Source organism: Penicillium hordei (assembly GCF_028827395.1).
Source record: "Penicillium hordei strain IBT 12815 chromosome Unknown utg000004l_segment0_segment0, whole genome shotgun sequence".
Lineage (NCBI taxonomy): Eukaryota > Fungi > Ascomycota > Eurotiomycetes > Eurotiales > Aspergillaceae > Penicillium > Penicillium hordei.
The window spans coordinates 2,600,619-2,615,016 of record NW_026623145.1 but is presented as its reverse complement, the minus strand read 5'-3'; the positions used below and the strand labels follow the sequence as shown (position 1 = coordinate 2,615,016).

Sequence of the window (14,398 nt, the reverse complement as noted above, 5' to 3'; positions counted from 1 at the left end):
GGTTTCCTTGGATTTTCTTCACGGTTTTACCGTTTAGACTATTCTATTTGAGAAAAAAGAAAAAGAAAAAGAAAAAGAGAAAGAGAAAGTATATAATATAGGGTATATGGAGGTATCTATAGGTATTCCTAGGTATTTCCAGGTATAGTCATGGTATCAGGTATATAAATATTTTTTCTAATCACTCGGAGACATTAATCCACGCAATCTCCTCAAATTGTCCCAAAAACAAAATGAAGAAAAAGGAAGACAACAAGAAAAGGCAGAAACGTTGTGATCGTATCTCTACGGCGCAGTCAACTTGCGCAAGCGTAAAATCCATACTCAATTAGGGCGTCATCCACCCGCTCTGTATGGCCCGTTACTTCCGAGACCCCCCTTGGCAAGCCTCTCCTCAAAAGACAATCCTAGTCCCTGAAGCCCCCGATTCCGTGCAGATCGGATCAACATGGCTCCCCCCGGGGCTAAAACCAGCCTTTTCCCCCTCCCCACTCAGGTTTCTTTGTCTGCCGCTCTCCACCAAGTCCAATCACCATACTTCTGGCGTTCGTCAGTCGCGTAGCCGCAGCCCGTTTCAATCACGTGAGAATATAGTGGTAAATTTTAATCGTTTACAATACAACCCCCGACTGGTTCCATATTTACTTTTTTGGGACCAGACCATGTAGCAAAGTACACCAAAAGCGTGTATGCAGATATTATGCATCGCGCTTGACCCCGCCTGCGACCCAGTGATCATCTCCTTCCTGAATAGTGACATGTCGCTGGTGCTCAATTCATGGTTGCAGCAAAATAACACGGTAATTTTCACGTTTAATTATTGTCATATTCACGCGAGTCATGTTGTGCATAATTGGCATATCCTGGCACTCTAACGACCAACCATCAGCTAGGGCGTTCAAACTAAAATAAAAAGAAATTGATGTTTTTATTAATTTCATTTAAATTCAGAACGTGGGCAGATTGGTCCAAAATTCATATGTATCTAACCAATCATCTTCTCCTGTCGCTAAATGTCTGATGATTTCTCTTTTTTTTTCTTCTTTGTCTGAGCCGCGTAGATCAGATGTGTCGAAATTCCCCTTTTTTGTACTTTTTCTCTCTTTGTAAATTTTTTTTCTGGGGAGGGGGGCTCTTTGTTTGTTTCTCAATTATGAGAATCTAGTATACGTAGGGTTTGTGAATTCCAAATTCTTGTCGGTTTCTCCAGGTCTTTCTGCAGCCGGCCCAAGTCAGCAACGTAAGAACGCTATGTCCTGTTGCTAAACGTTAGCGATAGCCGCCGACTGCCCCACGACCGAAGCACGCAATTAATTGGGTAATACCGAGTGCCAACTTCTTAGTTTGTTATTCGAAATTGCTTGTGCATGTTAGATATGAGCCGTTGTAGTTTAATTGGGGCCTTTTCCGACCTCAATCTAGAATCCATTTACTCCATAGTTCTGGACTCTTCTCTCGAGCTCATTTCCTGAAAATCCCCAATTCCCACATTTGAAACGAGGTAACCCCGACAAGGGTTAAAAAAAAAAATGACTCGTTTGATGCGCAAATTTCCGAAAAAAATGCACCATGGATGCTGCATGGTAGGGATATCAGGACCCAACATGTCTTGGATGGGCCCTGGACGGGAGACGCATAGTGACTGCGCAACACTCGGGGAACCCACAGTTTTAGAGCGGGCAGAACCGTTGCCTAGAGAGGGAAGAGGGGATATCTACAGAGTAGATATCTTCCCCCACAACGGACCAGACAAAATGTTCTCCAATCTGTAATTCTATCGGTACTCTGTATAGGTAGGTAATCCCCCTTGACGTATGTAAAAGCCGGTTTCCAATGATACCTATATTACCTAGTACATTTCCGAGGAGATACCAAATATTTCCTAACGAGGGGTAATTCCTACGGAGGTCTCAAAAACCCCTCATCGCCCAACCATAGATCGGGCTTATTGAGGCTCAGATAGTTTTCGAGGCGAACCTAGGATCGGAGTCGATCCTCCGAACTACGCCGAACTGTCAGATCTAAAAACGCGTGGCATGACACTTTTACTGGACTTGAGCATGTAAGACCGCAGAATAGTGCTTAACTTGGATTAGTGGAGCATGCATGTTATACTCCGTACATTGGTTATATTGTTGGTTAACCGTACAACTAGTCGACTAACCCACTAAGCAACAAGCTACCGATTGAACTAAAAACAAGTGCTGAACGTACTGAGAATCCTGCATTGGCGCGAGAACACCTGACAGTGACCTCCTGTCCCGAACCCCGGTAATGCCGCAAAGTGTTGGCTGTTGTTGGCTGTTGGCTGTTGGCAGCTAGGCCCGCTAAAGGCGTAAAAGCCGGGCGCCAGTGTTGCAACATCAGATCATGGGTCTCGGGTAATCTCCAACTATCTCTTGGCTATGCTCCTTCAAACCTTAGAATCCATAACGAGAATTTGTCAGGGAAAAATAGGAATTAATAATCAACTAAGTCCCATCTGGACATACCCCGTAACTCCTCTCGGCCTTCCGATTCGGACCCGAGATCGCCTATCTAATTACATATGGGGGGCCCAACTTCGGCTTCTGCCTGTTCGCTCATGCGGATCGCTGTATATTTCAGCCGCATGATACCAATGCAGGATTTCTCTCGCGCTAGACACGACGCCTACATTAGTAGAAGCATTAGCTGTATATCCCATAGTGAGCTGTTTTTACTACATGTAGTATAGATTGTACTCGTGCTCGCAATACACTTCCACATTTGGTGCAGATAGACTAGACTACGGTTGATGTGCAATACATATTAGTGGAAAGTCTTAAATCCGCATATCTCCGCTTCTTGGACCCCACGCCATCATTCCCACTAAAAAACGATTAAACGGGGGCCAGCTCAATCCTGCACGGTTCGATCCATCGTTGCTCACCCGCAATGAAATTGGACATGATCATCTTCCTGTTTTTTTGGTTGTGACTCGGGGCTGAATGTTCACTATCGTCATGCTAGCATCATACTAATTTAATATACCCCTGCAACATTGTATTATTGGGCCAGGTAAGGATGTCCCGCCTCATAAATCATAAATAGAGAACCTGATATGCCACGCTAGTCCAGTATCCAGTATCTACTAGCGCTTCCAGCTTCTTTTTCCATATCCAGTCTAGGGCGAGGTAGGGATGGAGTAGGATGGAGTACTCTGTCACCTTTGTCTGAAAGAGATCTAACTTTTCGGCAAGTTACGAAGAGGATTTGTCGAAAAGCGAAAAAGGAAAACGCAAGGACAAAGAGAGAAGGCGGAATTAAGGCGGAATTTTTTCCAGTTTTCTAGGTTTGAAAAAAGAATTACCACCCACCGTTCAGTTCAAAGAACTTGTAAAATGACTAGACTCCGGATTACGCTTCTAGAATCGATCAACGCGCAAATCATAGAGAAATGATAAGCGAAGCAGCGAATGAGGACCTCCGGCCGGAAACACTAAAATACAAGGTTAGCTTTTCTGTTGTACATAGCTGTCTTAGATGTCACTGTATTTTATATTTCCATTACGTTAATTACGTCTTACTGAGCAGATAGCGAACTACGCTAGTACGCATTAGGATAATGATGTTTAAGGCTACAGAGTATGGATACGTATATTGTGTGATATTATCCATATCAACCATCTTGGCTGTACTCCGTACTCCGTACTCCTGTATATGGCACACTGTGCCGCGTGGATAACATCGGTCATGATATTGACATTAATATACAGAATTGTCAAAACGCACCAATCCGCTCCACGGGATATCCACAAGAAACCCTCTATTGAATCCTAGAATTAAAAAGGAAAAAAAAAAAATATTGCATGATGTCTTCCCGTTCTTCGATAATACTATAATCTCCAGTTCACTATTGGATGTCTATTTTTCCCTTGCCGATCTTCTTCACGACTGGGCAAAGTGGGTATAACCTCAGTTTCTGTGTCAGAGTTAGTCGTTTCTCGCCTAGCTTTCCCTTCTTGGGGGTTAGTGGTTATCAAGATGGGGTACAATCTATATTGCGCAGTGTAATTCTGGGGTGTATAATCCCCGATGCTAGGTGTCATAGTCACGATTGTCCGCCCCCAAGCCAAGAAGCCGCATGATCCTGACTGTGGAGAGGTGAGGAGCACCTATAAGCACTAGTGACACGTGGGATTTCGTGACGAACTCACGGAGGCTGTGCTTATTTCTCTTTTTTGGATGATCTATTTCTTCTTTTTGTCTTACGTTGTCGTTAGCTTGGTCCCGGTTATTGTTCTAGAATCTCGTGATTTTATATGTTGTAGGGGGCTTGCCTTATCTTAGGCCTCCCAGGTGTGCATAATTCACCCGGAGACCCACGGATATATATGTAGTAGATGGTTACACGGCATACAATATATTGTACGATGTAAGTTGATTTTGATTTTGATTTTGATTATTTTGATTATTTCCATTTCTGATCTGCAGACGACTCTTCAGCTCTAGAGAGCACGATATGTCTGGTTCAACTCTGGTCTGTGCAGTACAGTCGTATGAGCATACATATACATATACAGAGTAGCGTAAACCAGTCTCTAGACCTTAAATTAAATTGGCCCGCCAACTGCCGGTTAAACATAGCCGTCTCGCATTGTGATTTGATAGGGCGTATATGCAAAGTTCACCCATCATGTGGAGAACAATGTCAATGTCAGATTCAGATAGGATAATTCTAGCCTATCGTCTCTTTTTCTCTGGAAGATTACTCTGGTATAATATATTGTAAAAGGCACCCTGGTTACTGTGAATACACTCTACATCCTGCAGATTATCAAATTTCCCACAGTGGATTCCAATCAGTCCTGGCGGCCTGATTTGGCACGGAATCTGTTACACAGCAGCCGATCGAAGGATGTGCAGTGAAACGACGGGATGTCGCCATATCTACGATGTACTACAGCCTATTATTTAACGATTAAAGAGATTTTCACTGCAAGGTTATGAATACTGCTTGGAGTGGGTGTGACGTGGGTTAGGAAAGAAGGGGGTGACCAGGGTGTGCGTCTGTGTGAAAGTTGGCGTATGGGGAGATGTGACATGGAGGATCCTTCGTAAAGGATAAAAAAAAGCCTCAAATGAAAAAGAAAAGTGGGAAAAACAAAGTCCAAGAAACCAACAGTTAGAATCATCTCCCATTCGTCAGAATGAACAAGACTACTAACAACAATAGCATCACCTTCTACGACTTATGATCATGAGCGACCGCGGCGATCATGGGTTGAATGCACGCGCGTTGGCATTCGGACATTGTATACCCCCTTTGGACCACCCACGATCCCTAAAGTAGTAAATAGTCAAATGCACGGCGTCCTCTATAACTATCGGTGAGTACACCGATCAAGTCAATGCCCGCACGTGCATAGTACTTCTTGCCCCAGCCACACCAATCAGCCCCCGAGCATGGACGACAAGGCGAAACACTAATGCTGCCATCATCACACCGAAGCCAGAGACCCGGGTCATTAGCTCCGGGATCGGGCCTTCTGGCGTGAGCTATTTCTGCACTTCAATGTTTCAGCTGATGGATTGAATGCGCCAGCCTATCGGGTATCGGATATTGGTCTTCGGAATGTGTCGCTCCGGGCTTCGTCTGTGAGTGGTGAGTGGTTCGAAAGGAGGGGGGGGAGAGGGGCGCATAATGGTCTTTGGGGTGTAGTATTCTTAGCTTTCTGAGGTTGAGGTCGTATTTGTTTTGGAAGGAGGCATCAGACAGTGATTGCATCAAGGAACTATACCTAGTTTAGCAGGTCGTTAGTCTTTTCGTGATTCATGAATTTCTCCGAGTTCTGGGTCAAATTCAGAATGAGTAATAATAAGCTTGAAGTATAATCATCATACTTTGTACTCCGTACAGAGTACCGAAGGATCCATTCTACTCCATACACCCACCTTGGCAGGTCGATTTACCTTTCGAATATTATTAGCACCTGCCAAAGTATAATCGGGCACTATCGTATAGCAGACTTGGCATTGATCTTCAGGTAATTCAGTAACAACTGTAGTATGAGTCTTCGAGGGTCGCTTCAAAGACTGCAACATCACATAGATACCAAGGGTATCCTAGTTAATGGGACGAATTCTCCTCTCCGATGTTCCTCCGACCGCTGCAGGACATTCAAGCCTAACTAATAGCGGATGCTCTAGATTCCCCTCGCACAACTCGCACATCTTGACTCGGTTTGGCAACAGCCTTCCCTTGATAGTTAATGTTCCCATTGGACCATTGCAGGGGGCCGTACAGGTTTGAATAAAGCGGATTCTCTTCGGGGGTGACGTCGGTCTCGCTCATAGATTCTTTTGCGAGTCCGAACGTTGCATGGTTGTTTTCATGTTTGGAGACATGCAGACGGAGTACAGGGAGTACATATCTCAAGTGAATCAATGAAGGGATTGGGGGGTAAAAGGTAAAATGATCGGTACTTGTATTTTACTTTGTAGTATTTACTATGTAATTGCCTTACAAGTAATTCTTCCAAGGGGGTTCTTTTTTTTTTTTTTTTTTCTTTTTCGTGGATTAGTAAATTACCTTTAGCGTGACAGGTTTGTTTTATTTTGTATTTATTTTGAATTTTTGAATTCCCTTTTGCAGAGCCTCACCTCTTCACAGAGATTTTATATCCGCCCAACCAGAATTGAGACATTAGATTCAGCATGTGAAGGTGAACCATGGAACCAGACTGATACTATGGTTTTTGTTTCCACCCATGGAAACACTTCGGGGTAGCCGAAACATGAATAATATTAATGTGGGTTTAATGAAACCGGAGAACACGGAGAAGTTATTCTTTAATCTTCCTATCTAAGGGTAAAAGGCACAAGCGTGAAGATTACGAGACATCTGGCATGCACCGGGATCTGCCCGGTTTCGTGCCGAATTTTATCTTCTTTTTTATGATCTTCGACACTTTGCATGTGTTAGGCCGCGTTTCCCGGTAGACATGGGGCTATTTCTGCAGGAGGTAGTGGGGTTTGGTAGCCTTGTCTTAAATGTGTTGAGTGTCCGCATGTAAACTGATATGCAGCCTTGCCTCGAAGGCTATTATACATTCCTCAAGCGCCGTTGGAACGCGCACGTGGAAGTGCAACTATCAACTATTTATTGAATTCTATTTCATGTCAAATAGAAGTTGTTCGCCGTTTGTTGGGTTGGCTACTAGGTTGCTGCACCCAATATCTTATAGCGCTACACTAGTGACCGCTATAGGATAGACCTCCTGCAGCATGCAGATTGCACTGTTTCGGGGTATGCACCCAGACTGATTTGTACAGCGAGGAACATCTCGGCTTTTAGCTATAACAAACTCCGGTCTGTACGGGGTACTCCGTAGCAAGATGTACATTACATGGATGTATACGATAACTATGGTTGATATAGATGGATCACCATGAATCGTCTTCAACCAACCAACTGGAGACACGAATAACAGTAAATATATATTCTCTAGCCAATGAACTATATAGCTATCAAGTACGAGATACAAGATCGACACACCGACATGTATATCCGGACACCTGACCTAACAACATCATCATCATCATCATCATCACCAACGCAATCAAAGCAATAACCATCTCTCAACAAACCAACTCCAACTCCAACACCTCTACCCGCCTAGCACACCCTCCAAATGACTTCATCTGCATATCTACCCCGCAATACGCCAGCCCCCGGCCCATCCCTAAATCTCATCACATCTCAGGATGACTGCATCATACCAAGAACCTAATCCACATGGCACGAGAACTAACTCCTTCCTATCTCAATATTAAACAAGCGAAAAGCCGCACCGCCCCCTCCCAAACATAACCCGTGCCCCTTGGTTGGTTCGCCCGGGGTAGATCGGAGAATTGAACGTTGGCTCACACACCCCTTCGTGCGGTTTTAACTTCGATTGCCTGATCACTTTCCATGTACGGAATTCTTCCGACGACACGCCCATTGATGGGAATTTATGGATATACTTTTTCGGTTTTTGTGGGAGGGGGGCGGGATTCGGGTAGAATGGTGTTCGGGGATAGGTATGAAATTGGTAAATGGGGGTGGTTGTGGTGGGGAGACATGACTCAAGTTAGGGTTGTAATTTTTTGACGCTGTTGGATGGGGCTTTTGGTGCTACTGGTTGCCAAGACCTATCTTGTACGTATGCATCCCTACGCGGCTGGGGATACTGGATAGAAAGGCGGTACTTTGTATAGTATATAGTATAGGTTGTGGTGGCTTCGTTTCATGTTTCAATTTCAATGCAGGATCGGCGGTGGGGGAGGGCGTTTTCTTTCATCTTGGTTCTTTGTTTCGGGCATATTGTTCGGTCCGGGGATAACTCTTTATTCCACCGAGAATATATGGGTGTTGGGTATGGTAGGTTAATGGTTTAGGAGGCAAGGGTAGGTATACGGCATGGCTAATCTAGGGATCATACCCCGTTAAACATCTATGCAGCGCTCGTTTGCTCCTACTTTATATACCAATTTCCTCTTTCAGTCGACAATATACGGGGGGCATGTATAGCTAGGCGTTTCAGCATTAGACCCAGCCACCTTCCCCCCAATCCCTGCAGCTGGTGCTCCTCATTGATCAAGTTTTGACTCTTAGTAGTCGCAGCAGGTAAGAAAGTAGCAAACAAAGCTTGGTTTATTTGATGGAAATATGAACTTGAGATATCCGAGGTAAATCAAAGCAAACGCTCGACCAACGGAGCTCTGCTAAAACAAGAACAAAGATAGAGGTGGGAAAAGGGCAGTGTCGCATAGCGGACTAGTTTGATGCTAGCCATAAACAACCAATTCAGGGATCAGTAGTCTTCGTCCGAGTCTACGTGCCCACGGTAACGAGACATGTACCCAGCCCCGCCATCCTCGCTCGCTGAGTCGTCAAAGTCAAAGTCTTCGTCTTCATCAGACGACGCTTCTTCATCTGGGTAATCGTTGCCGGGGTGGTTTTCAGCTGTAGTCGAAGGGTGTTAGCAGATGCCTATGGGGTTGGAAATGAAGAGGGCAAGCAAAATGGGTAAAGGAGGGGGGCAAAAGGAAGGAAAGCATCAGATACCATTAGAGTCCGCATCCTCACTATCCCACTCCTCCTCGTCATCTTCGACAAAATCGTCCCAGTACTCCTCGTCCTCGGCTGTAATGACAATAACACCGACTCCAGGCTGAGCCTTGGCGATATCCTTTTGCTGCTGGTCGGACTCGTATTCAGCGAGTGGATTCTTCAGCATCTCAGCTTCCGATAGCGGACGCCGGACGTAAACATCGTAGACATAGTCGCCTTCGTCATCCGCCTCTACAGCCTGTTCAATTTGCTCCGCAGGCTGCGGTGGCGTAGGTGCAACTCTTGGTCCCTTGGGCTGCCGGGGCTGATGTTTCAACGGGGGCTTAGGGGCTGGGCTGAGAGCATGCTGTAAAGATGCAGGGGAAGGAGGAGCCGGTTTCCCAGGGACATCGATGTCCATGCCATGGTCTTGGTTAGCCTCGTGCTCGAGCTCCAGCGCGACCTGCTCCAAATCATGGGCCAAACGTTCAGACTCCTGATCCCAGCTCATCTGCTGTGTCTGAGCGGATTTTTCCAAGGTATCTGACAGATGCTGCTTCGCAGCTGAGATGGCACCCTTGCGCTCCTCGCGCCACCGTTTCTCGGCCTGGTTAACGACAGGCCGTTTGCGTGGCTTAACTGGTGATGGGGGTCTGGCGTCGATGTCCTGGACAAGTTCCTTAGGCTTTAACGAGAGAGCCCGTGCTTCCGTGACCAGATCTGAGACCATGGATGCCTTGCGCGAGTGCGCATTCCGCTGCAGCTGCTCGACGAGCACAGCCACACCTGGAGCGGGACCACCAGTGCGTCGCTTCTGAATCCCCCCAGGGGAACTTCTTAGTGAGTTGAGATTTGAGCGGGAGATCTGGAAGCGACGCAGAGCCTGCGCGCGGCTGGAGGATGTCTCCACTGACGTCGGGCTGCTGTCACGCACCACGGGTTGGTGGGAGACATCAGAGCTGGGCTGTAGGTCAGTGAAAGGAGAAGGGCCCCCATAAACGGCACGTCGGTGCTTTTCTTCCGCTTCTTTGCGTGCATTTGCAATGCGCTGCGCTTCGCGGAATTCTGCCCCTGGTGAGGTGGCCCGCACCATGGGCACGCCCATCGAGGATGCTGGCGCGCGCCGATTTACATGAAGACTGCTTACTGAGCGTGGGCTCCGCAGGAGCCGCTGCACAGCTGGAGTTGTTGGTGGACTTGGGGATGCATCTCCATTCCTGCTCTCGCTCGCGTTCAGAGTGACTCTGTGGAAGACGAAGTCAGTGAAGCGCCGCTTGGTTTGGTGGAGAGCGGATTGAATGACTGCAGAGTAAGTCAGTGTCTGTTGTCAATGTGTCGGTCGAAGTTTCATCTCGAGGGACAACCACTTCCATAGTATTATGTATCTCTTTAAAGGGGTATATATTGCGGGGCAGAAAACAAGGGGATTGTTCTCGTACATAGGGTCTCGACCGGCTCTTCCTCGCGCCGACGCTTGATATTGATTTGCTCTGGTGGAAGCGCCATGACCTAAAGATGGCGCAGATTTTGCGATGGATTGCTTGGGGTTGTGGAGGAGAGACGAATGAATGAGGCGGTTTGAAGCATCCAATTTGATGTGTCCGATCTTTACCCGATCTGGGTTTATCAATCACGTGATCTAAATATTGGGGATATCAACGACAGATATCTGCATCAGAGCAAAATGAGGGGAAATAAATCAAAAATAAGAGACTAGCTGTATCTACATGTAATATGGATCCAATAGGAAAATACAATTGACCAAAACATGTGACTTGATGCGTCATTTCCATGTATAAAATCTGGCTGATTTCTATTATAGATAGACGATCATTTACATTTCTAACTAATGTTCCAAGTGTGGTGGGTAGATGGCCATTCTTCTTCTAGGAATAAAAGCCAATAGGACCAAAATCGAAAATGGTCGCTATGCAACGTGGTAATCGCCGCCACGCTCGTCCCTCTCCATGGTCATCATCCAATGAAACATGCGGCGTACTCACAGCCCCCAATCAAAATAAAGAGATAGAAAAAAAAGTCAAAGATGAAAGAAGGAAGAGACTCAAGGCCAGCTAGCAATACAATGTGGTAAAAGAAGGAAAGGTGGCGTGAAAAGGATTAATAGGGGAATATAAAATCGTTGCGAGCGGAATATGTCCGGACGAAAGGGGAAAATCCAGAAAAGCCAAAAAAAAGTAGCAAATAAAAGACAACAGTTGGAAGTGAATGGCAAAGAGTCCAACGTGAAAAAAAAAGAGATTAAGACCAATACAAGAAACGAATCAAATCAAATGGGGGGAGGAAAGACATGACAATCAAAAAGGGACTATATGTAAGAAGAGAGAATAATGTGGCATTAGGTTCACCGAGGACAATGAGTCAAAGGTTGAATCCTTTGGAGCGTGCGCAGATAATTATTTGGCTCCGATCTCCTCCTCAGCCCAGCCGGGCAGAGAGTTTTCGTTTTGAATGGCTAGGCCAAATCCTGAGTGGTTCAGTCCACCGAGGGCAGAGAAGCTGGAGAAACTGCTTTGAGGCTGGTGGGCCGCACCCGCTCGAGTGTGGCCGGATTGACCAGAGACAGGTCCGAAGGGCTCCTGGGAGAATGAGGGCAAGCTGACAGCCCGTGAGTGCGAAGCACGGGGCACGCTAAGGCTGCTGGTGCTTGCGTGGTGACCGTGTCCTGATCCATTTGTCACACTCAAGTAGCTGTTGGTGGACTTGTGCTGGTGCATAGGCGGGTCCATGTGTCCATTTGACATGTCGCCGTTGCTGACACTGTTGTACAGCGACTGCTGTGACTGGGACTGTAAGCTAGAGAGGGTCATAGGGTCGTTGAGGTGGTTCTCTTGATCCTGTGCCTGATGAGCAGACATCTGATTCAGGTACATGGTTAGCGGATTGCCCGAGCCGACATTCAGAACTCCAGAGGGAGAGGTCACGTTCTGTAGCGGGTGGCGGTGCTGTCCATTTTGGGAGCCGGTGGACCCCGATGCTGGGGAAAGGGCAGGGCGAGTCGGGCTGGACTGGGAGCCAGACTGGCTGAGGTTCTGCTGGAATCCGTTGAGAACGGATGGTGGTGACTGGCCTTCCAGGCCGGTTCCGTTGCGGTTCTGCTGTCCGTTCGGGGTGTTTCCGGCTTGACGCGGTGGGTTTCCGCAGCGGTCCTTGCCGAAGTTGATCTTGAATCGCCGGTAGTCCTCCCGATTGCGCATTCCCTCAATAGCCTTGATGGCATTGGCGATGTTCGTAAAGTTGACAAAGGCACAGCTCTTCTCGCGCAGTGTGTTCACCAACTCGATCTCACCGTACTCCGAGAAGTCCTGGCGAAGGCGTTCCTCCGTCCAGGCCTCGTCCAAGTTACCAATGTAGACATTGCGTGATGCACCACCGCTAACTGCTAACGCAATGGCGGGCGGGAGAGGACCTGAGTGTTTGCCCCATCCAATCTTCAAGCGTCGGTTGTGGATCATCAGCCCCTGCAGATTGCTCAGGGCGTAGAAGGAGGCGGCCGAGGTGGGATCGATGAATGTAACGAAGCAAATGTGCTTATCGGGGATATATCGAACATGGTGCAGCAAGCCTCCGCGGACGACATTGCAGATCTCTTCGATAGTAGTTTCGGGGTGAATATTTCCAAGGTAGATGGTGCGGTTGCCGAGATTGTTGACACCGCCCGCTGTCGTTGCCACGGCGGCCGCGGCAACAGACTGCTGCGCAAGCGCATTAGAAATCAGATCGCGATCCGCGGTGTTCAGCACGTGCGCATATCCGGGTGCGATTCCAAGGAACTGTGCAGCATTTTGCTGCTGAGTCTTGGACACATACGCACAACGGTCCTTGCCGTAGAACACCCGCTTTGGCGCTTGCCATTGCTGCTCCTGGGGAAGCTGGGTGACGGCCTTCATGGCATTACTGATCGACAGGAAATGGACGAATCCAATCGCCTTCTCCTTAACAATCTTAACGGTATCAATGGGCCCAAATTTGCCCAAATCCTCCCGCAGATCATCCTCGGACGTTTCCTCGGGCAAGTTTCCAAGGTAAACATTACGCGACGCGCCCGACTGTTGCACAGCCAGAGCTACTGAGGTGGGGACCTGTGAAGGCTTGCCCCAACCGACCTTGATGTCATTTCCCTTGATGGCCAACTTCTTCAAGATGGCATCTGAATGGAAATGAGTGGCGGAGCTGCTATCCAAAAAGGAAATAAAGGCACAGTTCTTATCAGGGAGCAAGCGCACCGACTCAATTTGACCGCTACGCACGTGATTTAAAATCTCCTCAGCAGATGTTTCAGCCGGGATGTTTCCAAGATACACGGTACGGCTGGTCCCTGACAACATGCCCGGAGCCACGGAAGCTTGGGGGCTACCAAGAGCCGCATTGCCCATACCTCCAAGACCATTGATTGGCGATTGAGGTCCCATCATTTGAGAGGCACCCATGCCATCAGGTGACATCATTCCATACAAACCGTGGTTCTGCATTCCTTGCGTTGGGCTGTGCATATGGTTCTGGTTGTTTTGGGCGTGTCCATTGCCATTGGCCTGCGGGAAGCCACCAAAATTGGCAAACTGAGGCGAAGCGAAAGCCGAGGGAGTTCCTGGTTGGAAAGGACTGCCTACTAGCAGCTGGGAGGGGAGAAGGGGGGTATAGTTCATATCGAAGCCGGATGTCATATCGGAGTGTTGGCCGGCGGCAGTGTTTATAGCGGGGATATTGGCGCGACGAGCGTTCCGATCCGAGAATCCTTGGATAGGGTTGGGGTGGTTGTTATTGTAAGCTCCGTGGGAAAAGCCAGTGTCACCGTTCAACGCGTATTTAGACCCGGGAGGGATTAGACGCGAGTTATTCGGGATGCTCGATACATCCGAGGCTTGCATGGCGAGATAAATTCAACGCTTGTCCAAAGACAAGAACCTAGTCTTAGTCGGGGATAAGAGGCCCTGACTACCAGACTGAGAGGCTCTGAGGAGGACAAAGGGAAAAAAATAAAAAATAAAATAAAGGGAGGATTATCAGATCACCATTCAGGAGATGACTCCACGGCCGAGAGGGAAAAATAGGGAGGAGTCGGGTGGAGAAGAAGGAATAATATCAAAAAAAAAAAAAAAAGACTAAGCTCTTCAAATGGAGACGTGTCTAAATGAAGTTCCAAAAGTCAATTGGAATGTTTCATTCAATCAGGGTGAAATTGGGGAATGGGGATAGGAGACAAACCTGTCCTTTTCTTTCTCTCTCTTAAGAGAATGCCACTTTTATATCCGTCAATCCCCCATGCAGAACTGGTATATCCAGCTTCCTGAGAGAGAGAAGAAGAAGAAGAAGAAGAAGAAG

At 47.4% G+C, this 14,398-nt stretch overlaps 2 protein-coding genes across 2 annotated transcripts; both read right to left on the bottom strand.

The window, feature by feature from the left end:
• Positions 1-8,819: 8,819 nt before the first annotated feature.
• On the bottom strand, positions 8,820-10,564 carry N7537_008204 (Iwr1 domain-containing protein; the record flags this gene model as incomplete). Its single annotated transcript, XM_056899259.1, has 3 exons — positions 8,820-8,971; positions 9,074-10,360; positions 10,498-10,564. 3 exons carry the CDS (start codon positions 10,562-10,564, stop codon positions 8,820-8,822), a joined length of 1,506 nt encoding a protein of 501 aa, XP_056751335.1.
• A 908-nt stretch (positions 10,565-11,472) lies between these two features.
• N7537_008203 (putative differentiation regulator (Nrd1)) lies at positions 11,473-13,944 on the bottom strand (the record flags this gene model as incomplete). Its single annotated transcript, XM_056899258.1, has 1 exon — positions 11,473-13,944. One exon carries the CDS (start codon positions 13,942-13,944, stop codon positions 11,473-11,475), a length of 2,472 nt encoding a protein of 823 aa, XP_056751334.1.
• Positions 13,945-14,398: the final 454 nt, after the last annotated feature.